We start from the raw sequence: 24,381 nt of genomic DNA, 5'->3' as shown, positions 1-24,381 counted from the left end.
TTTCGCTCCTCTTTTATTTCCTTTGGGAGGGGCCATTCATCATCCACTTGTGGCCTTACTCCCAAGTCGACCCCTGTTCTTTAGCTGTTCCCTTTTCCTGGCAGCTCTGCTCATGCGCACACTGGGAACAGGCTCCAGCTGTTCGTCTGCCTCACGGATGTCTGACTCTGAAGGCAGCTGATAACTGACATACGGCTCTGGCCCCCTCTCTGCCTCCGACACAGAGCCCTCATCAGAGCCTTCCCCAGACTCCAGGACTGGCCCATGTTCCTCTCCAACCTCCTCACTGTCCGACTCTGCTGCCAGCTGTGTTAGCCGCTGGCGGGCCACAACACTTTCAAAGCAGGTCAAATTCTTATTTCTCTTTATTTCACGTGATCCAGACAAGTAGTGACTATTTTAAACATGCTTTCTGTGCAAACCACACCTCCCAAATTATCATGCACAGACACACCCGCAGTCTGCACCTCCACAAATGTGTTCTTTGAATCATTTCTGCTGAACCAAAATAAAAGAAACATTAAAGATGCTTTGTGTGTCTGTGCCTCTCAAAAAGAAAACCAGCATTTCCCCCGCCACACACACACACACACACACACACACACACACACTTGTGAGATCTGTACAAAGATCCTTTGAAACATTAAACATGTTTTCTCCCCCCTCTATTCGCTTTGCTGTTTTTTTGATCAACCTACCAAAGGGATAGCATAACATCTCCATCTGCAATCTAACTCCTTCTTTCTCAAGGTAACTAATTATTTGCATAATTTGGCAAGGCGGAGAGAGAGAAAAGCGACTAATTTTGCAATAATTAGCTGAAAGGCAAATCATGAACACCGGGCGCTGCATAAGATGCAAATGAATCAGGACAAGCTGTTAGGCAGAAAACACACTCCGCTACTAAGTGGAAAGCAGAGGTGCGAAAATGCAATTACCTTATTCAAAAGGAAATGCCGCCTGCATTTTACTGATGAGCGCCCAGAAAGTGTTTTAAATTACCATATTTTTTTGAAGTATAAGACGCGCCTTCTCCCCCCCAAGAGGGTGAAAATGTGGGTGCGCCTTATACACCGAATGTAGCCCCACCCGCCCACTGCCCCCCGCCCTTTGGCCTCACCCTCCCAGCAATTTACCTGCTTGCAGCAAACGGGGAAAATGGGGCTTGCGGAGGCAGCAATAGGCTATGGCAATCCTGCAGCCTGAAACAGTTGATGATCGGGAGGCCTATACTGAAATTGAAAGTGAAACTTGCTTTTTGGTGCAGGAGGCAAATTGCTGGGAGGCAGAAGCAGATTTTTTTTTCTTGTGCTAATCAGGCTGTTTGCTGCAAGGAGGTAAGTCAACAACTATAAATGCCTATAGAATGTTCAAATTATTAGACTGCTTTATTATTGTTCTAGACAACAAAATGAAGAAGCTTTTTAAAATAAATGCTTGGTCTGAAGAGGCCCAGTGCTATTGTATCTTCTTTTAAACAGCAGAGAATAATGTATACTTCCAGAAAGCCACATCAATTTTAACAGCCTCTGTACAAATATAGTCTGAAATGTAACACTGCAAAGTGTATATTGTCTGTACAGCTTGCTGTTTGTTGCAAGGAGGCAGATTGCTGAGAGGCAGATTTTTTCCCCTTGTTTTCCTCCCCAAAAGCTAGGTGCGCCTTATACTTCGGAGTGTCTTATACTCCGCAAAAATACGGTAGAAAGTGGGAAAGCAAAGACTCCCTGAGCTAGCGATGTGCAGAGCATTTTGACGCAGGAGGGTGAAATGCCAGCACATGGCGATCACAGGGGCACCCTAAGGAAACCCTCACCTTTGCTTTTTTCATTTTTGAACAAGAATTGAAAGACCCTGTAACCAAATGAGAACGCTGCACAGGTTAAATGGTAGATCACGTTTAAGGGAGTGTGTTACGTGTGGCTGGGACCATATCAAAATAAACCGGTGATTCCAGATGTGCTCAGAGGAGAGAAAAATGTATTTTGAGGGTTAAATTGGGATGTGGATCTGGAGCAAAATAGAAAGAGGTGTATTTTGTCCTGTGAGGCCCCCTATTCCTACGGCCACTAAACACCCAACTGTTTTCTTTTAAGAACCTGCTTACAACACAAGACTAAAAGCTGTGTCTTTTTTTCTGTGTCCCTAGCCACAATCACCCTAGCTCAGGGGTGTCAAACTTAAGGCTCGGGGGCCAGATCCGGCCCACGGGAGTATTTAGATCTGGCCCCGGAAACAGTGAAAGACTGCCCCGCGGTGCTTTGGCCAGCAAAAACCAAGCTCGGAAGGGCTGTGCACAGCCCTCCCGAGCTCCATTTTCACTGGCAGAGGGTTGCAGGAGGCTGTGGCAGCCGAAAACGGAGCTCGGGAACCTGTTTTAGCTGGCAGAGTGCTTGGCCCACCACTGGCACCCCAGATATGAGTGATGTCGAGCTGGCCATGCCCACCCCGGCCACACCCACCCCAGCCCCGGAAGTCAAACACAATCCTGATGCGGCCCTCAATGAAATTTGAGTTTGACACCCCTGCCGTAGCTTATTGGAAGTGAGAATAATGTTGGGTTTAATGCAAGTTCATTTTGTCAGATTGCAGGAAGAAACAAAAAAAGATTTCAAGGCGATGGCATATGTTAAAAGAGTCAGCATAAATTCTGCGAAATGGACTATTTTCCCCCCAAAAGGTTATCTGTTGCAAGAAATCTATATTGCTCTCAATTAAATTTATCCTAAGGGCAACCCACTGCCCCTATAATTAATCCGGATTGTACGTTCTCCGCACTCGTGCAAATATCGGGGCTTGCCGTATTTCGCAGTAAGTGAGTCATTGGGAAAACGGGTGATTTATTCCAAGTAGAATCAATTGTGCAAACTTCACACCAGAGTCTCCTTTCTTCATATCCTTCCACAGATAATTCCAGCATAGTAGACAGGGCAAAAACAAAAACAAAAACAACCCCACAGAAGAAGAAGAATCAACACTCTGTTAATTATTTTTAACATCCCAACCAAGGCAAGCATTCACTTCAGGGGAGAGACAGAAAAACAAATGAGCAGGAAATCACAAGGACCATCCAGCGTTTTGAGATGGCAACAGGGGCCAAAAGTTCCCCATTCAAAAGAAGAAGATAACAACGAAGAAGATGGCACAAGAGCAAAGTTTGAAAAAGTGCAAACAAAAAGGCAGAAAAAGCTCGGAAATGGCCTTTAAACAAAACAAACTGCGGACCATTTCTTGACGCACCCAAAGTTGAACAGGCGCCAAGAAAGTGGCCCGTGGTTGGCCTTCTGGCAGGAAGCCAAGGACTTCCCAATCGCTTTCAGAGTACAGCAATGGGAATTCAAACTTTCCCTTCCTTCCATCCTTCCTTTCGTCTCCGACGAGCAGCAAAACCTCCGGGAATGCCAATCCCTTGTGCAACATTATCTCCGACTGTAAACTGATCATCCATGATTAGAGCAAGAAGCAATCACTCTCCGGCTGGCTTCCTGTTATCGTATCGCGTCCAAGTAACGCACTTCCGCGTACAAAGTGTTGAGGAGGATAGCCAGAAGGTGAGTCCCGTCGTGAAGGCAATGGTGAGAGTCTTTGATGAACTGGGATGCTTGGAGGATCTGTTCTTGGTAGTCCCCATATTGTTTGTTTGTTGCTAGAGAGTCCAGAGTGTTGAGCGCCTACAAGGACAGACATGAAATATATCAAGTGGATGGATGCCAGGCCTGTTGTAGCCATCTTTTCTTTTGGGTCTTTGTCCTGCCACACTTTCTATTACTCTATTATGCCTTTTTTATTGTGGGAAAATGGGAGGGGGGATTGTACGGGGATAGATGATATGTAGCCATAACAACATTCTTTCTAGAAAGCCAAGGTCATCCTTTGTCTTTGCACCTCTGCACCTGGATGGGTGGAAGATGCCAGCATGGCAGTGGGAGATTGGACCATGGGATGGACTTGTGGGTGGGGTGGGGGCAAGATCTTGAACTTTCAACTGGGTGGGGAAAACCGGGGAGCTGTCAGATTCAGGTTTTCCCAGCTGTGCCAACATGGCTCTCTTAATAAATTGGAACTTTGAGCAATACTTTGCCTTGGACTCTGATTTAATTTTGGGTGCTATTTGGAACAATGGATTAACCAAGCAAAAGTTCCTATTGCTATGAGTTCTGCTTCAATACAGATTTCCAATTGGCAATCCGTCATTTCCAATTGACATTCCATCATTAGATGTCAATGGAGATTCTCAGTCATCCAAGGTTACGGTTGTCTCAAAGATGCTTTTTTTTCCAAGAGGCAACTGGACTTTCCGGTTTTTCCTTGAAGGCGTTTTGCTTCTCATCCAAGAAGCTTCTCCAGCTCTGACTGGATGCTTCTGACTTCATCCGGTCTGATTCTTTGACTGCAAGGAATATAAGTCCTTCCATTCCCTTCAGGTCCTGTCAGACCTGAAGAAGCTTCTTAAATGAGAAGCAAAACATCTTCAAAGGAAAAAACAAGGAAGTCCTGTGGCCTCTTGAAAAAGCAGCTTTGGGACAACTATGACTTGAATGACTGAGAGTCTCTCTACAGAATCTTTTAGCTATACAATTTGGGATGAACACCCTTTGAAGGGTGTGGGAGTATGAATGGAATTCCAGAGGAAAAAAATTGCAGGCTATAGGGACCAGGAGTGCAGATAAACCTCCAAGTGCTTCAACGGCCCTCTAAAAGGATGCAAAACGACCAGCTGTCTGCAAGGAATGTAAATTCTTCCATTCTCCACCATCCAGTCAGAGCTAAAGAAGCTTCTTGGATGAGAAGTGAAACGCCTTCAAAGAGAAACCAGAAAGTCCAGTTGCATCTTGAAAAAACACCTTTGGGGCAACCATGACCAGGACGATGGAGAATATCTACAGAATTTTTTAGTTATACAATTTGGGATGAACCCCTTTGGAATGGTGTGGGAGTAGGAATGGATTTCCAGAGGAAAAAAATTGCAGACTACAGGAACCAGGAGCATCACTCAGGTGACCCTGAGAACACAGACAAACCTCCAAGTGGCCTCAACGACCCTCTAAAAGGATGAAAATGACCAGCTGTCTCCAAGGAGTATAAATCCTTCCATTCCCCACCATCCAGTCACAGCTGAATGGATGAAAAGCAAAACGCCTTCAAAGAAAAACCAGAAAGTCCAGTTGCCTCTTGAAAAAAGCACCTTTGGGACAACCATGACCTGGATGATGTAGGATCTACATAGATCTTTTTATACCTACCGCCCACTTTTGTATCTCTGTTAGTAGTAAAATGTTCTAACCGCCCACCAGTTCCACAGTAATAGTGATTTATAAAGTAGGGAAGTAACTTTACTTTATAAAATTTATAAAGCAGAGTTACAGCAAACCCCTACCGCCCACCATGAAAGCTGGAACGCCCACTAGTGGGCGGTAGGGACCAGGTTGACGACCACTGATATAGACACTCATCCGTATCACTTTCTTACACATGTTGGCACAGAGTTTGTTACGAGTGTTTACAAGGGTTGAGACAAAGAGTCAGTCCAACCCGAGAGTACCAAGAACCCAACCGACCTGCTGAGCTTTGGAAGACAATTGCAATTCCAGTCCAGATCTCAACCGGATTTGATTCTCTACCGGAATTTGCACCAACAGGAAGGCGGACATGCTCCGGGCCAGGACACGGAATCTGCCAAGAAAAAAAAACAGAGAGGATAGTTAAGAAAGGATGTAGGGCAGTGGTTCCCAACCTTATTTTGGCCATGCCCCACCTAAGCATCTCTATAATCCTGATGCCTCCCCACCACCCCCTGGCCCCATGACATATAATTCTTATTTTACTCAAAAAGTGAACTCTACTTACGTGGAGGAAGCCTGAAAGGCCATGACCTTAATACAATAGCAGAGTTGGAAGGGATGTTGGAGGTCTTCTAGTCCAACCCCCTGCCTAGGCAGGAAACCCTATACCGTTTCAGACAAATGGATATCCAACATCTTCTTAAAGACTTCCAGTATTGGGGCATTCACAACTTCTGGAAGCAAGTTGTTCCACTAATTAATTGTTCAAACTGTCAGGAAATTTCTCCTCAATTCTAAGTTGCTTCTCTCCTTGATTAGTTTCCATACATTGCTTCTATCCTCAGGTGTCTTGGAGAATAGTTTGACTCCCTCTTCTTTGTGGCAGCCCACGAGATATTGGAAGACTGCTATCATGTCTCCCCTGGTCCTTCTCTTCACTAGACTAGCCATGCCCAATTCCTGCAACCATTCTTCATATGTTCTAGCTTCCAGTCCCCTCATCATCCTGGTTGCTCTTCTCTGCACTCTTTCTAGAGTCTCCACATCTTTTCTACATCATGGCGCCCAAAACTGAATGCAGTATTCCAAGTGTGGCCTTACCAAGGCATTATAAAGTGGTATTAACACTTCAGGGGATCTTGATTCTATCCCTCTGTTTATGTAGCCTAGAACTGTGTTGGCTTTTTTGGCAGCTGCTGCACACGGCTGGCTCCTATTTAAATGGTTGTCCACTAGGACTCCAAGATCCCTCTCACAGTTGCTACTATTGAGCATGGTACCACCTATACTGTACCTATGAATTTCGTTTTTCTTGCCTAAATGTAGAACCTTACTCTTTTCACCATTGAATTTCATTTTATTAGATAGTGCCCAATGTTCAAGTTTGTCAAGATCCTTCTGTATCTTTAGCTTGTCTTCTGGAGTGTTGGCTATTCCTGCCAGCTTGGTGTCATCTGCAAGTTTGATGAGTTCCCCTTTTATTCCCTCATCCAAATCATTGATGAAGATGTTGAAGAGTACTGGGCCTAAAACAGAGCCTTGGGGGACTCCACTGCATACTTCCCTCCATGTAGATGCAGTTCCATTGAGGACTACACGTTGAGTGTGGTTGGTCAGCCAGTTACGAATCCATCTGGTGGTGATGCTATCTAACCCACATTTTTCTACTTTATCTAGTGGTAGGTTATGGGCTACTTTGTCACATGCTTTGCTGAAGTCCAAGTAAATTACAGCTCTACACTTGATTGCGGGAGAAGGGGCAGATGATGGATTTTAAACAGGAGCAGATAGAACATGATTTTAGCAACAAGGCATTCTCCTAATGCTTTTTTTAGTCAAACAGAGAAGGCAGAGACCAAGTCACCAGGTTTAACTGAGCCCGTGTCCCATGCCTCTGCGGGCAAGGACAAAATCAGTCATTGCGAGCGGTTTGTGTCACAAGAAAAACCACAGCTATTTTTATCCCGAGCAAACTCAGACTATTTTCATGCAAGGTAAGTTCTCAGATTATAAGGCTAGATAGGCAATGTAAGACTCCCACCTTGTAAGCCAAAACACCACAGGATACAGATGAGCCCTGAAACACTCAGGTGACATTGTTAAAATATTCATGATTGGGAGAGACATGGGAACAAGGTCTGCCAATGAGTAGGCATGGTGACAAGTCAGCCAATGAGGCTTATTTGGAAACAGAAACTTAAGACAGACGTCTGAGCGTGGCTTAGCTGTATTAAAATCTGAGCTCTAGAGCTGAACTACCGTATTTTTTGGAGAATAAGACACACCAAGATTTTGAAGAGGCAAATTTTTTAAAAAAGTTTTTGCACTCTGCAGACCTCCCAAAAACAGCCTGTTTTTCACAAAAAAGGTCCATTTTTGTCAAAAAAAAAAAAAAAAGAGGGCATGCTTAGCCTTTAGGAGGCTTGTAGAGTGTTCCTGGGGGCTTGGGGGAGCAAAAATGAGCTTAAAACGGCCCGTTTTTCGCTCATTTCTGCCCTCCCCAGCCCTCAGGAACACTCTGGAAGCCCCCTAAAGGCTATGCACAGCCATTTTGGTGAAGGGGCGGGGTTTCAGGAGGCAAAAATGATGTATTCAGTGTATAAGACACACCCAGATTTTCAGCCTTTTTTTGAGGGGAAAAAAGTGCGTCTTATACTCCAAAAAATACGGTAAGACGTTTGGGCGTGGCTTAGCTGTATTAAGGTCTGAGCTCTAAAGCTGAATTAGTTTGAAACTGCTTGTAACTCTCTACCACATTGAAAGAATCTACTATTGGTATTGTACATTTATTCATCTGTTATTATGTATATAAAGAAGTTAATGAATCCAGCTGAATCAGTTGTCTGTGTCTTCTTTCTGGATTTGACTCTGACCGACATGAAGTCTCAGAGGCGGCCCAAAGGTGCTTTTTCAAGAGGCAACTGGACTTTCTTGTTTTTTAACTTGAAGATGTTTTGTTTCTCCTCCAAGAAGCTTCTTTAGATCTAGGGAATGGAAGGATTTATTCTCCTTGCAGACAGCTGGTCATTTGCATCCTTTTAGAGAGTCGTTGAGGCCACTTGGAGGTTTATCTGTGTCTCCAGGGTCACCTGAGTGGTGCAAATGGATATGGAGGCTTCTTGGAACTGCTGAAAGCACTGTGTTGTAGGCTGGAGATAGGTGATGTCGTATCCCTCCCCCACTGTTGAGAGGGGGGCTGTTCAGTTTTGACATAGAGGGTGTCAACTCTGAAGCGAGTCTGGCTGAGGCCATTTTGGGACTTCAGGGTTGCCACAATAGAGAAGAGGGGAGAGGGGAATAGAGATATCTGGAGTTTTGTAGCCAGAACAACAAAAGGTTCCTGTGGGAACCAAGGACATTCCAACAAGCGTCTGGAGAGAGGAGGAGAGAAGTTGTCTAGCAACCAGACAGCAACCTTGATCAGAAAATGTGACTGACTGGATTATATCCCTTTTAGCAGTGTTTTTCAACCACTGTGCCACAGCACACTAGTGTGCCGTGACATAGTGTAAGGTGTGCCGTGGGAAAAACACTTTATATATAGTCAATATAGGCACAGAGTTAAAATTTTTTAACATTTTCTAATGGTGGTGTGCCTCGTGATTTTTTTCATGAAAAAAGTGTGCGTTTGCACAAAAAAGGTTGAAAAACACTGCCTTTTAGGATCTTTGGCCTGCCACACTCTCTTATTTCATTATGCTGTTTTATTAGTGTAGTAGTTGGGAGGGGGGAATAGAAAGGAGTAGAATTGTGGAATGTATTGTTGTCATTCTTTTCTAGAAGCCCAAGGTTATCTTTTGTCTCTGCACCTGACCGGAACCAGCTGGGTGGAGATGCCAGCGTGGAAGAAGAAGATTAGACCATGTGATGGATTTGTGGGTGTGGGGACAAGATCATGAACTTTCAACTGCGTGGGAATCCTAGGTAACTTCCAGAATTGGGATTCCACAGATGTGCTAAGATGTCTGACTTATTAAATTGGAACTTTAAGGATCGTTTTGCCTTGGACTCTAGATTTAATTCTGCATGATACTTGGAATGCTGACACTGGGTGGGAAAAGGGGAAACCTTCACTTTTTAATTAGGTGAAAACCACGGGAACTTTTAGAGTTGGTTTTCACCAGCCATGCCAATATGGTAAGTCCAATAAAATTGTTCTTTGTGGAACTAGCCAAAAATAAAGAGAGAAATAGGGGGAAGCAAAAAAGAGAAATCCTGGGGAGGGTTATCCAAACAATCTATCGAAAAGTGAGAGAAAAGATTCAGAAGAAAATATATAATACATATAAAAAGAAAAAAAAAGAATCCAGGAACAGGGGATTAGTAGAATAAAATGAAATATGTCAATCCCGGTAAGGATATGTAGCTATTTAAGATGTGAGAGAATTATACAGAAACTAATTAAGCAAAATGTTTATTATATAAAAATTGAATTTGAAAGAAATATGTTACTTATAGAAAATAAATGGAAATCAAATGATACATTTGGTTTCTTTCTGAAGGGATAATGACATTGTTTATGTGTAAAAAAAATAATTAAGTCTAAGATGGAAAACATGGGAAGAAAATAATACGGCTAAAACTGGAAATGGAAATATAATGTAAAATGAATTATGTATATGTGAGAATGTTTGTTTACAAAAGAATTTTAAATATGTAACAAAAAATAAAAAACTTTGTTTGCAAAATAATGTTCATTGAGGAATCTAACCGCCTCGGACTTCTGTTTGCAATGGATATATTACTTGGAACCCTCTTTGACCCCTCTGGTTCTCTCTGTCCAGAATATAAATCCTCCCATTTCCATAAACAACCCTCTTCTCAACAGGGATACAACATCATCTACCTCCACTCTACAACACCATTCCAAGAAGACTCCACACACTCATTTGCACCACTCAGGTGACCCTGAGGACACAGATATAAACTTCCAAATGGCCTCAATGTCCCTCGAAAAGAATGCAGATGACCAGCTGTCTGCAAGGAGGATGAATCCTTCCATTCCCCACCATCCACTCAAAGCTGAAGAAGCTTCTTGGATGAGAAGCGAAACATCTTCAAAAGAAAAAGAAGAAAATCCAGTTGCCTCTTGAAAAAAGCACTTTTGGGACTTTGATCCTACAGGTATTCCTTGAGTTATGACCCGAATGATGCCTGCAATATTATGACCCCTTTTGTGCTGATTGTTAAGTGACTCGCTGCCGTCATTAACACAATACAATACAACAGCAGAGTTGGAAGGGACCTTGGAGGTCTTCTAGTCCAACCCCCTGCCTAGGCAGGAAACCTTATACCGTTTCAGACAAATGGCTATCCAACATCTTCTTAAAGACTTCCAGTGTTGGGGCATTCACAACTTCTGGAGGCAACTTCTGTTCCACTGATTAATTGTTCTAAATGACAGGAAATTTCTCCTCAGTTCTAAGTTGCTTCTCTCCTTGATTAGTTTCCACCCATTGCTTCTTGTCCTACCCTCAGGTGCCTTGGAGAATAGTTTGACTCCCTCTTCTTTGGGGCAACCCCTGAGATATTGGAACTCTGCTATCATTAGGAGAAAGCTGCAGTCGTTAAGCAGACCGATGCTTCGAAGCATCGTAAAAATGGGGGTTTGGGTGAACGTCCTGATTTCATGACCTGGATGAGAAACGAAACGTCTTCAAAAGAAAAACCCAAGAAAGTCCAGCTGCCTCTTGAAAAAGCAACTTTGGGGACAACCAGGACCCAAATGACCGAGAATCTCCTTAGAGAGTCTCAGAGGCCATTTTACACAACCGGGAACAGGGGGAGGTGGGGAGCACCTTTTGTTCTCCGTGGTCTTACCTGTTTGATAAAGGAGACCTCCTGCCCAGCCCAATAGCACCCAGGAGTCCAGAGGTGAGCCTCTCTTCTGCCAGCAGACTCTGCCGGCTTTGCAGTGTGGTCAAGGCCCGGATGACCGATTCCATCAAGATGGGATCTTCCTGTTCGGTTTGCAGGAGGCACAGCTGCAGAAGTTTGTGCCACCAAAGGAACAGCTTGGCTTCATCCTTGGCAGAGCTGGGCAGGGAAGAAACCCAAGAAAAGACACCGTCTAGTTAGAAACCCCACCAGCTCTCTGGCATCCGCTGCCCGGCCTGGGGAACGCCGCTTGCAAGAAGCCAATTGCAAAACTCAGGGAATGGGTTGGCTAGAAACTTAACGTATTTTTCAGACTATAATACACACCGGTGTATAAGACGCACCAAGATTTCGAAGGGGCAAGTAAGAAAAAAAAGTTTTTGTCATGCCCGGCCTGTTTTGCGGAAAACAGGCCATTTTTTCCAAAAATCGGGGGCATTTTTGCCTTCTCCCACCCCTGCTGAAGCCAGTAGAGTGCTCCTGGGGGGCCGGGGAGGGCAAAAATGCCTGTGTTTTTGTGAAAAAGGGCCCGTTTATTGCAAAAAATGGGATGAAAGGGCGGGGCTTCAGGAGGCTAAAAATGGCTGTATTTGATGTATAAGACACACCAACATTTCCATGCTCTTTTAGGTGGGAGGTGCGTCTTATATTTCAAAAAATACGGTAATTATTTTGCCCCTTTCCTTTTGGAAGTTGGAAGGGACGAGTCTAGTGGTTAAAGGCATCAGTCTGTGAACCAGTTCTAGCCCTGTCTTAGGCACGAAAGCCAGCTGAATGACTTTCAGCCAATCACTGAGAGAATTGGAGTTCTGGTCCTGCCTTAGGCATGTAAGCCAGCTGGGTGATTTTAGGTCAAGCAACAGGAGACTGTGAGTTCTAGTCTTGCCTTAGGCATGGAAGCCAGCTGGGTGACTTTGGGCCAGCCTCTCTCTCTCCGCCCAACCCACCTTACAGGGTTGTTGTTATAGGGAAAGTAGGATGGGGAGGGACTATTAAATATGTTTGCCACCTTGGTTTTTGTTAGTAAAATAATAAAGGTGGGAGAGAGAGAGAGAGAGAGGGAGAGACAGAGAATGAGAGGGAGATAGAGAGGAGACAGCTACAGAGGCATAGGGAGAGACAGAGAGGGGGGAGGGAGGGAGAGGGGGAGAATGAGAGGGAGAGAATGAGAGGGGGAGAGAGAGAGAGAGAGAGAGAGGGAGAGAATGAGAGGGAGGGAGGGAGGGAGAGAGAGAGAGAGAGAGAAGGATATTTTGTTAGCATTTAGAACAGGGGTGTCAAACTCAATTTCATTGAGGGCCGCATCAGGTTTGTGTTTGAACTTGGTGAGGGGATGGGTTTGGTCAGCTCGACATCACTCATGTTGGGGGCGCCTATGGCATTGTTGTGGCCCACCAGCGGCCAGCAGAGCTGGTGGAAGACTCAGGCAGTGAGGAGATTGGGGAGGAACATGGGCCAGTCCTGGAGTCTGGGGAAGGCTCTGATGAGGGCTCTGTGTCGGAGGCAGAGAGGGGGCCAGAGCCGTATGCCAGTGATCAGCTGCCTTCAGAGTCAGAGATCAGTGGGGCAGAAGAACAGCTGGAGCCTGTTCCCAGTGTGCGCATGCACCGAGCTGCCAGGAAAAGGGAACAGTTAAGGAACAAGGGCCGACTCAGGAGTAAAGCCACAGGTGGACAGTGAATGGCCCCTCCCATAGGGAATAAAGAGGAGCGAAAGGGAAGTGGAGTTTGCAGGAGACAATTAGTTCAATTCATTAGAGTGAAGATCTGTTCCTGACTTCTTGCCAAGGATTGTCTGCTACAGAATGGCGTTTGGAAGATATCGGCCTGGCAGCTCTCCAAGCCTGATAAAGGTCTGTAGTTGTGAAATCTCTTGAAAGACTGTTGGCCGGGACTTTGCTGGAGAGGAATTCACTTTAAACTAAATAAAAGAGGTTTTATCAGGACGAGGAGTCGGCTTTTGTGCTTTTGGGAAGTCAGAACATGTGGCCCGAGCACTCTGCGGACAAAACGGGCTCCAGAGCTGCATTTTTGCTGGCAGAAGCACCGCGGGCTGGTCTTTCGCTGGTCCCAGGGTGGCCCCACAGGCCAGATCTAAGCACCCCATTGGTCGGATTCCGACCCCGGGCCTTGAGTTTGACACCCCTGATTTAGAAGATCCAGTAGACAAGAACCCTGCCAGTTACGTGGAGGTTTAAATCCTATAGGGACGTACCTGGGATACACCTGTTCCAACCACTTGCTTAGAGTTAAGAGCACTCTCATTTCGTTGCTTAGTGTTCGCTCAGCATTCAGCTGCTGCAGGGTGTAAACATACAGGGTTAGGTAGCCTCCCAACGAAAGGGACTCTTGCAGGAAGTCTTCGGCTGCGAGTTCTGGAACCTGCAAGGCGGCCACGATTGGTCCCCAGCCCAAATCTTGGTTGAGAGGAGGGTCTTCATCCCCCCAAAAAGAGGGTGAGATGGTGTGGAGGGAGAGAAGAGGAGGGGAAAAAAAGAAAAGAAAAGCTGTTAGGCTAAACTCATCTAGGCAATGATGAACAGCATAGCAATCAATCAATCCATCCATCAGAATGGAGTTAGAAGGGACCTTGGAGGTCTTTTAGTCCAGCCCCCCACTCAAGCAGGAGACCCTGTACCAGGGGTCGCCAACCTTGCAGAACTCAGCAACCAGTAAATTCATAATTTGAAATCCCGCGGACCACTAATATGATCTGCCTAATGACCGGCTGGATGGGTGTGGCCAGGTGGTCATGTGACTGGGTGGGCGTGGCCAATTCAATATCACTCACGTCAAGGGGCACCTCGCCAGCCTCTACTCACCCCTCCCCTCCTACTCCTTAGGGCCTTAACAGGAAGCAGTTGCTGGAGCTAAGCAGCCACCATGAGTTGGCAAAACAGCTGGCTCAGTTCAAATTTCGATCTGACCGAGAAGGAGGCTCAGCAGAAGCACCTCACTGAGGACTACGAGCATAGGCTTTCCAAACAGATGGAAGATCTGTGGGAGTGCAAGGCCAGGGACTGACGCCTGGAGGCTCAGTGGGCGGAGATGATCAGCCAGTTCTAAGCCATGATGCAGTCCCACTGGAACGAGGCCCTTCGGCTCTTCACCACCAGCGGCACTTCCCTCCAGCCTTCACCCAAAGCCCTACACCAGGAGGCTGAAGCAGACCCCAAGACACAATTTCTGCCCCCCTCCGACCCGCACAAAAAGACCCTGAAGGGGGAGACTTTCTGCAGCAACTCAAACGTTCATTGCATGTATCCGTCCCAGGGGGCGTAGTTTGACGACCCCTGATTTAGTGCAATATAAAAAAATGCAAATAATTAGCATTTCCAGCGTCTCCCTGGGAGCAATTACTCTTTGACAAGTGTATCAGAACTGATTGTGAGCTTTCAGGATGATGATTAATATCAGGAAAAATAAGACTGGTTCCATAGAGAGAGAGAAAAAGACCCAGCATGCTATCTGCGGGGAACGAAGCCGCGTCTCACCTTCGTTAAAGTAGGCGGTGACACAGGCCTCCATCGTCATGGCCATGTGTCTTATGGAGGCCAAACTCTGACAAGAGGCTCTTAAGAGGGGCATCACCCCTAAGCCACGCATTGTGCCATCAATCCAGCGGCAGAGGCAAACCAGGAGGGATTCTGCCGAGGCAGCACTGGCGTTGTTGATCACCATCAGGGCTTCGGCAAAGAGGCTGGTTAAGGACGCATTGCGAACCTGGACATCGGCGTCTGCAAAGCAAGGTTGAAAAACAGTTGAGAACTTATGGAACTTCATATATATACATACATACATACACACACTTATTTTCCAGACTATAAGATGCACCTTTTTGTGGGGAGGAGTCAACGTCGCGACGATACGGACATGCGGTCTCGATGCACGCGGAGGGCAAAACCTTTTTTCACACACACACGCACAAACCTTTTACATATATAAGTATTCAATAGATAGTGTATTGTCTGGGTCGTTTTACATAAATAGTGATTATTATTATTATTATATAGAAATTGCAGCTTCCTGCAATAACACCAGCGGAACAGCAAAAAACTGTGCTACTCAGAACATCGTATATTTTAAGAAGGTACTTGGTCGATACCTAGGACGCTGGCAGCAAACCGTACCAACCATTAGCGCCAATCAATGGTTTTTGTGAGGCATTTTTGAATGTTCAGTTGGCTGAGTTTCATGTCTAATGAATAAAGTATATAATAATATTCTTTACTTGTATATAATAATATTCTTCTAACTTCTAATTTTTATTTTTATTATCTAACCATTGGTGAAACAGATCCCAAGTTAAAAAAAAATATTCTTTATCCTTTATCTTTAATGTTAACCTATCCATTTCTGCATAATCTAATATTTTTTAAATTATATTTTCATCTGAAGGAGTTTCCTCGTTTTTCCAATGTTGTGCAAATTTCTTTGGAATTGTTGGGAGATACCAGTCTGGATAGATTCTTAGTCATTCAGGTCATGGTTGTTTTTTTTTCTTTGAAGACATTTCGCTTCTCATCCAAGAAGCTTCTTCAGCTCTGACTGGCCGGTGGGGAACGGAAGGATTTATTAAGCCTTGCAGACAGCTGGTTATTATGCCCAACTCTCCTCCCCACTCAACTCAGGCGCAGTTTTCTCAGGACCCACCTGGGGGATTAAAGATGGCAATATCATCCAACAGTTTTGAAAATTCCTGCTCCAGGGCTGCTGAAGAAATCGTCCCATTTTGTTCCAGAAGACCAAGGAAGTGGACAGCCTGCCGAATGAAAGCTTGGCACTTGAGGCTGGCATCCTAAAGAGAGGAGAAAGACAATGAAGGGCGTTCCCTCCCTCTGTCCTCACTTCTCCAACGGAATCTGGAGGGGAGGCAGGAAAGAAAGAGAGATTTTGCTGGCGGGAGGGAAGGAGAGAGAGAGAGAAAGAGAGAAAGGAAGGGGGAGGGGGGAAGGAGGAAGGAAGGGGGGGAGAGGGGAGAAGGAAGGAAGGAAGGAAGGAAGGAAGGAAGGAAGGAAGGAAGGAAGGAAGGAAGGAAGGAAGGAAGGAAGAGACAAACGGGGAGGGAAGGAAAAAGAAGAAAGAAGGGTGAAAGAATCACAGAAATAAAAAAAAGAGAGAAACAAAAGAAAGGATGAAGGACAGAATGAATGAATGAATAAATGAAGAAAGAAAGAAAGAAAGAAAGAAAGAAAGAAAGAAAGAAAGAAAGAAAGAAAGAGACAAACAGGGGGAGGGAAGGGAAAAGAAGAAAGAAGGGTGAAAGAATCACAGAAATAAAGAAAAGAGAGAGAGAGAGAGAAGGATGAGGGACAGAAGGAAATAAGGAAAGAAGGCAGAGAGAGGGAGAGACAAAGTAAGAGAGAAATTGAGGGAGGGAGAGAGAGAGAAAGAAAGAGAGAGGTAAGGAAGGAAGTGGGGGAGGGAAGAAAGAAAGAAAAAAGAAAGTAAGAGCGAGAGAAAAGAAAGAATGAAGGACAGAAGGAAGGAAGACAGGAAGGAAGAGAGAGAGAGGGAGAGGGGAAGTAAGAGAGAGAAATTGAGGGAGGGATCGAGAGAGAGAAAAGAGGGAAGGAAGGAAGGGGGGAGGAAAGAAAGAGAAAGAAAAAAGTAAGAGAGAGAGATAAAAGAAAGAAAGAATGAAGGACAGAAAGAAGGAAGGAGGGAGGGAGCGAAGGAAGGATGGAGGGAGGGAGGGAGGGAGGGAGGAAGGAAAGGAAAGGAAAGGAAAGGAAAGGAAGGAAGGAAGGAAGGAAGGAAGGAAGGAAAGAAGGAAGGAAGGAAGGAAGGAAGGACCTGCTTACAAGGTGCCCGATGTCCAAAGAGGTGCTGAAGCCGGCAGACACTTTCAAGAGTTTCACCACCAGTTCAGTGGCCGGTTCCTTGGCCAGAAGCACGGAGGGAGGATAGTGGCTATTGAAGTAACCCAGGATGCTCTGGTAGGAGATAATGTTGATGTGTTGCCAGGGAAGGGAGCTGGTTTGGCCCAGGAGGTTGAGCAGCGGAGATTGCTGGAGGAGAAAAGAAACAGGCGTTTCATGCATGGCCTTTTCTCCCCACCCTGCAGGCAGCACCGTCCTTCTTTAACAACCACAATTGAATTTCAATCAGTAATTTCAACCAGTGGTTAGAATGCAGTATTGCAGGCTAACGCTGCCCACAGCCTGGAGTTCGGTCCTGACAGTGCTCAATGTTGACTTCCATCCTTCCTAGATCAGTAAAATGAGGACCCAGACAGTTGGGGACATAATGCTGATATTGTAAAGCACCCACTGAGTGCTGTTAAGCACCGTGGGGCAATATATAGGTCTGTCCTAGTGCTAATCTCCATTCCGATTTTACAACTTCAATCCGTCAATCAGAATAGAGCTGGAAGGGACCTTGGAGGTCTTCTAGTCCAACCTGCTGCTCAAGCAGGAGACCATTTCAAACAAGTGATTGTCCACAGTCTCTTCTGAAAGGCCTCCGGTGACAATGAATTTTGATCATGGAGATGTTGCAACAGTCATAAGAGTGAAAAACATTTGTAAGTCACTTTTTTTTCAGTGCTGTGGTAACTTCAAACCATCACTAAGTGAACTGTTATAAGTTATAACCTGTATAACTTAAGGCCGTGATGGCGAACCTATGGCACGCATGCCACAGGTGGCATGCGGAGGCATTTGTCGGGGCACATGAAGCATTGCCCTGTCTTCAGCCTTCTTTTGAGGCCATTTTTCGCCCTCGGGGGGCTTCAGGACCTTCCCTGAAGCCTCCGGAGTGTGAAAACCCGGCCCTATAGGCAAACCAGAAGTTGGGGAACGTACTTCCGGTTTGCTCATAGGGCCGGTTTTAGCCCTCCAGAGGCTTCAGGGAAGCTCCTGAAGCCTCCGGAGAGCCTCCAGGGGGACAGGGGAGGCTGTTTTCGCCCAAGGTGGCGCAGTGGTTAAATGCAGCACTGCAGGCTACTGCTAGATCAGCAGGTCAGCGGTTCAAATCTCACCGGCTCAGGGTTGACTCAGCCTTCCATCCTTCCGAGGTGGGTAAAATGAGGACCCAGATTGTTGGGGGCAATATGCTGACTCTCTGTAAACCGCTTAGAGAGGCCTGAAAGGCCTATGAAGCGGTATATAAGTCTACTGCTATTGCTATTGCTATTGCTCCTCAGGCTCCCATAAAGCCTCTGGAGCCTGGGGAGGGTGAAAAAAGCACACCAAAAAATGGGGGGAAGTGCTGGTCGTGCGCGCATGTGCGCTGGGGTCGTGCGCATAGCATTATGGGTGTGGCACACCCGCGCACGACCCCCGTGCGCTCCCCCCGCTTTTGGTGCATGAGCCACAAAAGGTTTGCCATCACTGACTTAAGTAGTTCTGTTGTGGCCCACCCACTGCCAGCGGAGCTGGTCGCAGACTCAGACGATAAAGACGTTGGGTAGTAACTTGGGCCAGTTCTAAATCTGGGGAAGGCTCTGATGTATGCTCTGCGTCTGATATTTCCCAGCCACTGGAGAGGCAGCTGCCTTTGGAGGCTGAGATGAGTGAGGAGGAAGAACAGCTGTGGGCCTGTTCCAGATGTGCGTATGTGCACAGCTATTAGGAGAGGTGAACAATGGAGGACAAGGAGTCGACTCAGGAAGCAAAGTACACAAGGACGCTGGATGGCCCCTCCCTGGCTGGGGAATAAATAGAAGGGAAGTGGAGTGGTGGTCATAGGAGACAACAGTTCGTATTTCTGAAGATTTTGCTCATCGTGCTTCATGCCTCAAAGACTGCTTGCCAAAACTTAAATTTGCAGCCTTTCGGCTGGGAGCTCACAGCCTGGATATTATCGTAAGGAACCAATAAGGTCTGTTGCTGCAGTTAACTCCTTGAAGGACACTTGCCTGGACTTTTCTGTGTGTGAATGCCATTAATTCACAGGAGATAAATAAAGAGGGTTTTTTGGGGGGACAGGGAGTCTGTTTCTTGTTTCTGCTAAGGCTGGGTCAATAGCAGTTAGACATATAGCAGTTAGACATATACTGCTTCATAGGGCTTTCAGCCCTCTCTAAGTGGTTTACAGAGTCAGCACATTGCCCCCACAGTCTGGGTCCTCATTTCACCCACCTTGGAAGGATGGAAGGCTGAGTCAACCTTGAGCCGGTGAGATTAGAACCGCTGAACTGCAGATAACAGTCAGCTGAAGTGGCCTGCAGTACTGCACCCTAACCACTGCGCCACCTCGGCAGAGAGCCAAGGAGGGTGCAGAAAACAGTTGTGTGATGCGAGAGCTTCTTCTGGATCGGATTCCTTACGGAAACGCAGTATGATACAGCGCACAAAAATGTCAATTACGGGAAAATCCTCCCTGCGGGGATATTGGGAGACCCATCCCAGGGCTTCCCTTTTCTGAAATACAAACTTCGGCAGCTTAAATCCTCACTACTTTTCTTCTAGCTTTTAAGTGTCATTAAGAAGGGATGAAACCAATTCAGGGGAGATTACGGTATTGTCTAGCTACATGCGACGTTCCTCGGGATTAGAGACAGAATCCTTCTGAGCCATTGAGAGTTGTCGGCAGGAAAGCCCTCTTGGGTTCTGCCCTACTTGGAAACTTCCAAAGAGCTAAAATCTGTCTGAGTAATGAAGCAAGGAAGTTTCTGGGCAAGGTCTGAGTTTGGTCCAACACAACAAGGAGAGAAGCAACTTGGAACTAAGGAGGAATTTCCTGACAGTGAGAACAATTAACCAGTGGAACAACTTGCCTCCAGAAGTTGTGAATGCTCCAACACTGGAAGTTTTTAAGAAGATGTTGGACAATCATTTGCCTGAAATGGTATAGGGTTTCCTGAACAGGGGGTTGGACTGGAAGACCTCCAAAGTCCCTTCCAACTCTGTTATTCTATTCTATTCTATTCTATTAATCTCCGCCTCTGCCTTTTATCCCCAGAGCTAGGGTGGGACTTCGCTAGCAGCGGTGGCTCTTCCATTCCAAGGACCAGTCCATAGATTTCCACTGCTCTCCTCTCCTCTGCCTTCTGCACATCCATGCATCAGCCACTGGACCCAGCTGTTCCTCCTCTTCCTCATCAGCCACCTCCAGACTTAGGGGCTGTTGACTCTCCATCTGAGGGCTGGTGGACGGCTCCCCCTCTGGCCCTCTCTCCCTGCCAGCTCCATTCTCTCTTCCACCTTGGAGCTCTCAGGTTGCCTGACTCCCACGCCTCTGCCTCCTCTTCCGATTCTGGTGCTGGAGGGGCACAACACCCCTGCTCAAGGCAAGAGACCCACCTGCGCCCGAAACCTTGGCAGAATAAACTTTTGATCCTGGTAACCGACTCAGATTGGATCCTACAACAACATCCTGGGACTCGTGTATTTTTCTTCGTCCGAGAAAAACATCTCTGCTACCAACAGGATTCGATGAATGTGTCCTGGGAGCCACCAGGAGTCGAACACACGTAGGGGGGGGGGGGGCTTATCCTTACCTCTTTGCTGATCAGCTCTTCCTCTTTGGCCAGCAGGATCACCATATAAAGCAGGCACACGATGAGGCTGTGGGTGTCCGGGGGAGGGGTGGGATCCCAGGCGTCAGCCAGGACACTGACCCAGTTGACTTCGCACAGCACTGAGCCCAGGAACAGGAAACAACTCTTGGGGCTGCCTCTTTCTACCTGGGACCAAAAAAAAGGGAAAAGGAAAAAGGGAGGGAGAGGTTAGAAAGGAAAAGAAAGGAAAATAGGGAGGGGGAGGGAGGGAGGAGGAGGGGGGAAGAGGGGAGGGAGGAAAGAAGGGAGGAAAAGAGGGAGGATGAGGGAGGGAGAAAGAAAAAGAGGGAAGGAGAGAGAAAGGAAGGAAGGAAAAAAGAAAAAGAAAGGAAAATAGGGAGGGGGAGGGAGGGGGAGGAGGAAGGGAGGAAAATAGGAAGGGAGGAGGGAGGAAGAAGGGAAGGAAGGAAAAGAGGGAGGGAGGAAGGAAGGAAGGAAAAAGGAAAAAGAAAGGAAAACAGGGAGGGAGGAAAAGAAGGAGGGATGGAGGAAAGAAAGAAAAAGGAAAAAAGGGAGGGGGAGGGAGGAAGAAGGAAGGAAAATGGGAAGGGAGGAGGGAGGAAGACCTTAAATATAATCATGGTTCCTCCCATCCCTCTGTTTTTATATTTGGCTCCTCCTTCCAATCATCCTTTTCCACAACCACCATTCTACCATCCTTGCTGTACTGTTTTTTGTCCTATTCCATGAACTCCTCCCCTCCATCTTCCCCCACCAAGGAGATTTCAAAAGCCTCAGAGAAGAGCCGAGGTGGCGCAGTGATTAAATGCAGCACTGCAGGCTACTGCAGTTTGGCTGTTCAAATCTCACCGGCTCAGGGTTGACTCAGCCTTCCATCCTTCCGAGGTGGGTAAAATGAGGACCCGGATTGTTATTGGGGGCAATATGCTGACTCTGTAAACCGCTTAGAGAGGGCTGAAAGCCCTACGAAGCGGTATATAAGTCTTATTGCTATTGCTAATTTAGCAAAGTGAGAATGAAGCTCGGATCTTACAGGAGGCCTCCTTTCCTTCCTCCCCACCTTATTCCTTCTCTTCCTGCCTTGTGCTCACCAGCCATAAGCCATTACCTTAAAGAATTTCTCCATGAGGTGCTGATCTGGATGAACCTCCTTCCAGGGCAGGCGGTCCAATTCCGTATGGAATATGTGCAGGATGTGCTCCGGCATTTTGGGCGCTGTGTACGACTCACAATAGTGCATCACAAGAAGCCAAAGGATTCCGGGGTCGCTTGGCAGCACCTTATCTACGACAATTTTGAAAAAAAGAGAACGGATAGAAATGGCCAGGGGTGAGATTCAACCGCTTCGGACCGGTTCGCCTGAACCGGTTGCTCCAACGATCGCGGAAGCACGCAATCACCGAACCGGATGTTAAACCGGTAGGATCCCACCACTGGGAATAGAGCAGCCTTCAAGAAATCTAAAGGAATAGCAAAATCACGAGGGATTTTCTTTTCTTTCTCAACTCTTACCGTATTTTTTGGAGTATAAAATGCACCAAGGTTTTGAAGAGGCAAATTTTTAAAAGAAGTTTTTGCACTCTGCAGACCTCACAAAAACAGGCCCTTTTTTTAAAAAGGGGGGGGCATGAATAGCCTTTAGGAGGCTTGTAGAGTGCTCCTGGAGGGTGAGGCCCCCAAAAAACAAGTAATAAATGGCCTGGGTTTTTTGCAGTTTTGGTAAAAAAAAAAAAAGAGCATGCATAGCCTTTAGGAGCCTTGCAGAGAAAAACGGTCCATTTTTCGCTCATTTCTGCTCTCCACAGCCCCCAGAAGCACCCTGCAAAGCTCCTAAAGGCTCTGCACGGCCATTTTGGTGAAGGGGCGGGGTTTCAGGAGGCAAAAAAATGATGTATTCGGTGTATAAGATTGACCCAGATTTTCAGCCTCTTTTTGCGGGAAAAAGGTGTGTCTTATACTCCGAAAAATACGATATATATTGAGGAAGGGAAACTTTAGAGATTGTAAGAATCAGGATAACACTTTTTCAAAGGACTTCGACAGTCGGAAATGTTCAGAGTCGTAGTCCTACTACTTAACAGAATAACGGAATAACAGAGTTGGAAGGGACCTTGGAGGTCTTCTAGTCCAACCGCCTGCTCAGGCAGGAAACCCAATGCAATTTCAGACAAATGGTTGTCCAATTTCTTCTTAAAAACCTCCAGTGATGGAGCATTCGCACCAAACTAGGTAACACCATCAGAGCTAAAACTCGCTAGCACTGATGATATTACCTAGTTTGGTAATGCAAAGTCTAAGGAAACAATCAAGCGTAGAGAGTACCAAGGACTCCATACAGGGGATAATTGTTTTTTAGAGGAGGAATTAGTCCATATCTGTTACCTAAGGAGCCACCTTATAAGTGTCCAACCCATGAAGCCACTGAGATCCCAGTGCTGAATCTTCCTACCTTTAAAACCTTTGTGTAAAACGGCTACGCTGGATGCAAACAATTCCACCATAGTTGAAGCAATGGAGGAGTCACTTTCCAGCCATGGATAGCAGCGCTGTTTGCTACAGAGAGAGAGAGAGAGAGAGATTGAGAGAAGGGGGTGAGAGACAGAGAGGGAGGGGGGAGGGAGGGATGGAGGGAAAGAAAGAAAAAGAAAGGAAGGAAGGAAGGAAGGAAGGAAGAAAGAAAGAAAGAAAAGACAGAGAGAAGAGAGAAATATATTGAGAGGGGGAGGAGGGAGGGATAGGGAAATAAAAGAAAGAGAGAGAGGAGAAAGAGAAGATTGAGAGAGAAGAGGGGGAGGGAGGGGAAGGGAAAGAAAGAGATATATTGAGAGAGGGAGGGAGGAAAAAAGAAAGAGAGGGAGAGAAGAGAGGGAGAGACAAGAGAAGAGAGAAGAGAGGAGAGAGAGGGAGGGAGGGAGGGAAAGAAAGAAAGAAAGAAAAGAGAGGGAGAGAAAAAAGAAAGAGAAGAGAGAAGAGAGGGAGGGGAGGGAAAGAAAGAGAAAGAAAGAAAGAGAAGAGAAGAGGGGGAGGGAAAGAAAGAGAGAGAGAGAGAGAAGAGAGGGGGAGGGAGGGGGGAAGAAAGAAAGAAAGTGAAAGGGGAGGAGACAATCAAAGACACATGCTTAAAATTTCCCAGGTGTCCACCATCCCCCAGATAGCTGGAGATCCCAGGTCAATTCTGTTTTCTTTAACCTCGTAACCAGCTTCCCACTTACCTTGTCTCTTCCCCCTCTAAAACCTCCAGCCATGGCTTGAAGAGTTGAATGGTAGCTAAGAATAGAGAATGCAAAGCTGAAAAGAAGAGAGAAAGAGAGACGTCTAGTGAATTGCTTCCAAATACACATGTCCAACCTTTTTAAGGAATTCAAAAGGGGAAGCGCAGAAGATGAAAACTGTTCCCACAGGCCCAAAATAAAAATATGTCTTCTTTTCATGAGAGTAAACATGAGTTGAGACAAGGCTTACTCTACCATTAGGCAGAATACATGACCTGCAATTGTTTTTATATGTATAATTGTTTTGGTACCTCTATTTTTATTTTATTTTTTACTATACTGTAAGCCAGCCAGAGCCCCTTCGAACAGCAATGTTGTGAATCTGTGGGCCAGAGCAGTCTGAGATCGAGGGGGCAGCTGGCTTTCTTTGTTGGCTTTCTTCTGTTTTGGAAACATGGATCAATATTCGGATGAGGAAACCTTAAAATTCCAAAATATCTTGGCTGGAATTCCAAATCTATTGGAAGGATATGGGAGAACTGAGA

General features: G+C 46.1%; 1 protein-coding gene across 1 annotated transcript in view; it reads right to left on the bottom strand.

The window, feature by feature from the left end:
• Positions 1 to 2,823: 2,823 nt before the first annotated feature.
• Positions 2,824 to 24,381, bottom strand: part of EPG5 (ectopic P-granules autophagy protein 5 homolog) — a 109,743-nt gene continuing 88,185 nt past the window's right edge. Inside the window, exons 34-44 of the mRNA XM_032213219.1 lie at positions 23,837 to 23,912; positions 23,074 to 23,177; positions 21,733 to 21,908; positions 20,604 to 20,789; positions 16,963 to 17,169; positions 15,812 to 15,956; positions 14,653 to 14,895; positions 13,374 to 13,593; positions 11,103 to 11,318; positions 5,559 to 5,673; positions 2,824 to 3,671 (exon numbers count right to left, since the gene is read on the bottom strand). Coding sequence (XP_032069110.1) covers positions 3,489 to 3,671; positions 5,559 to 5,673; positions 11,103 to 11,318; positions 13,374 to 13,593; positions 14,653 to 14,895; positions 15,812 to 15,956; positions 16,963 to 17,169; positions 20,604 to 20,789; positions 21,733 to 21,908; positions 23,074 to 23,177; positions 23,837 to 23,912 — 1,871 coding nt within the window. The 3' untranslated portion in view covers positions 2,824 to 3,488. The remainder of the gene's footprint in view (positions 3,672 to 5,558; positions 5,674 to 11,102; positions 11,319 to 13,373; positions 13,594 to 14,652; positions 14,896 to 15,811; positions 15,957 to 16,962; positions 17,170 to 20,603; positions 20,790 to 21,732; positions 21,909 to 23,073; positions 23,178 to 23,836; positions 23,913 to 24,381) is intronic.

Source organism: Thamnophis elegans, chromosome 3 (genome assembly GCF_009769535.1).
Source record: "Thamnophis elegans isolate rThaEle1 chromosome 3, rThaEle1.pri, whole genome shotgun sequence".
NCBI classification, from domain to species: domain Eukaryota; kingdom Metazoa; phylum Chordata; class Lepidosauria; order Squamata; family Colubridae; genus Thamnophis; species Thamnophis elegans.
Note: the sequence above shows the minus strand (reverse complement) of the source record. Positions and strands in the feature narration are given on the sequence as shown.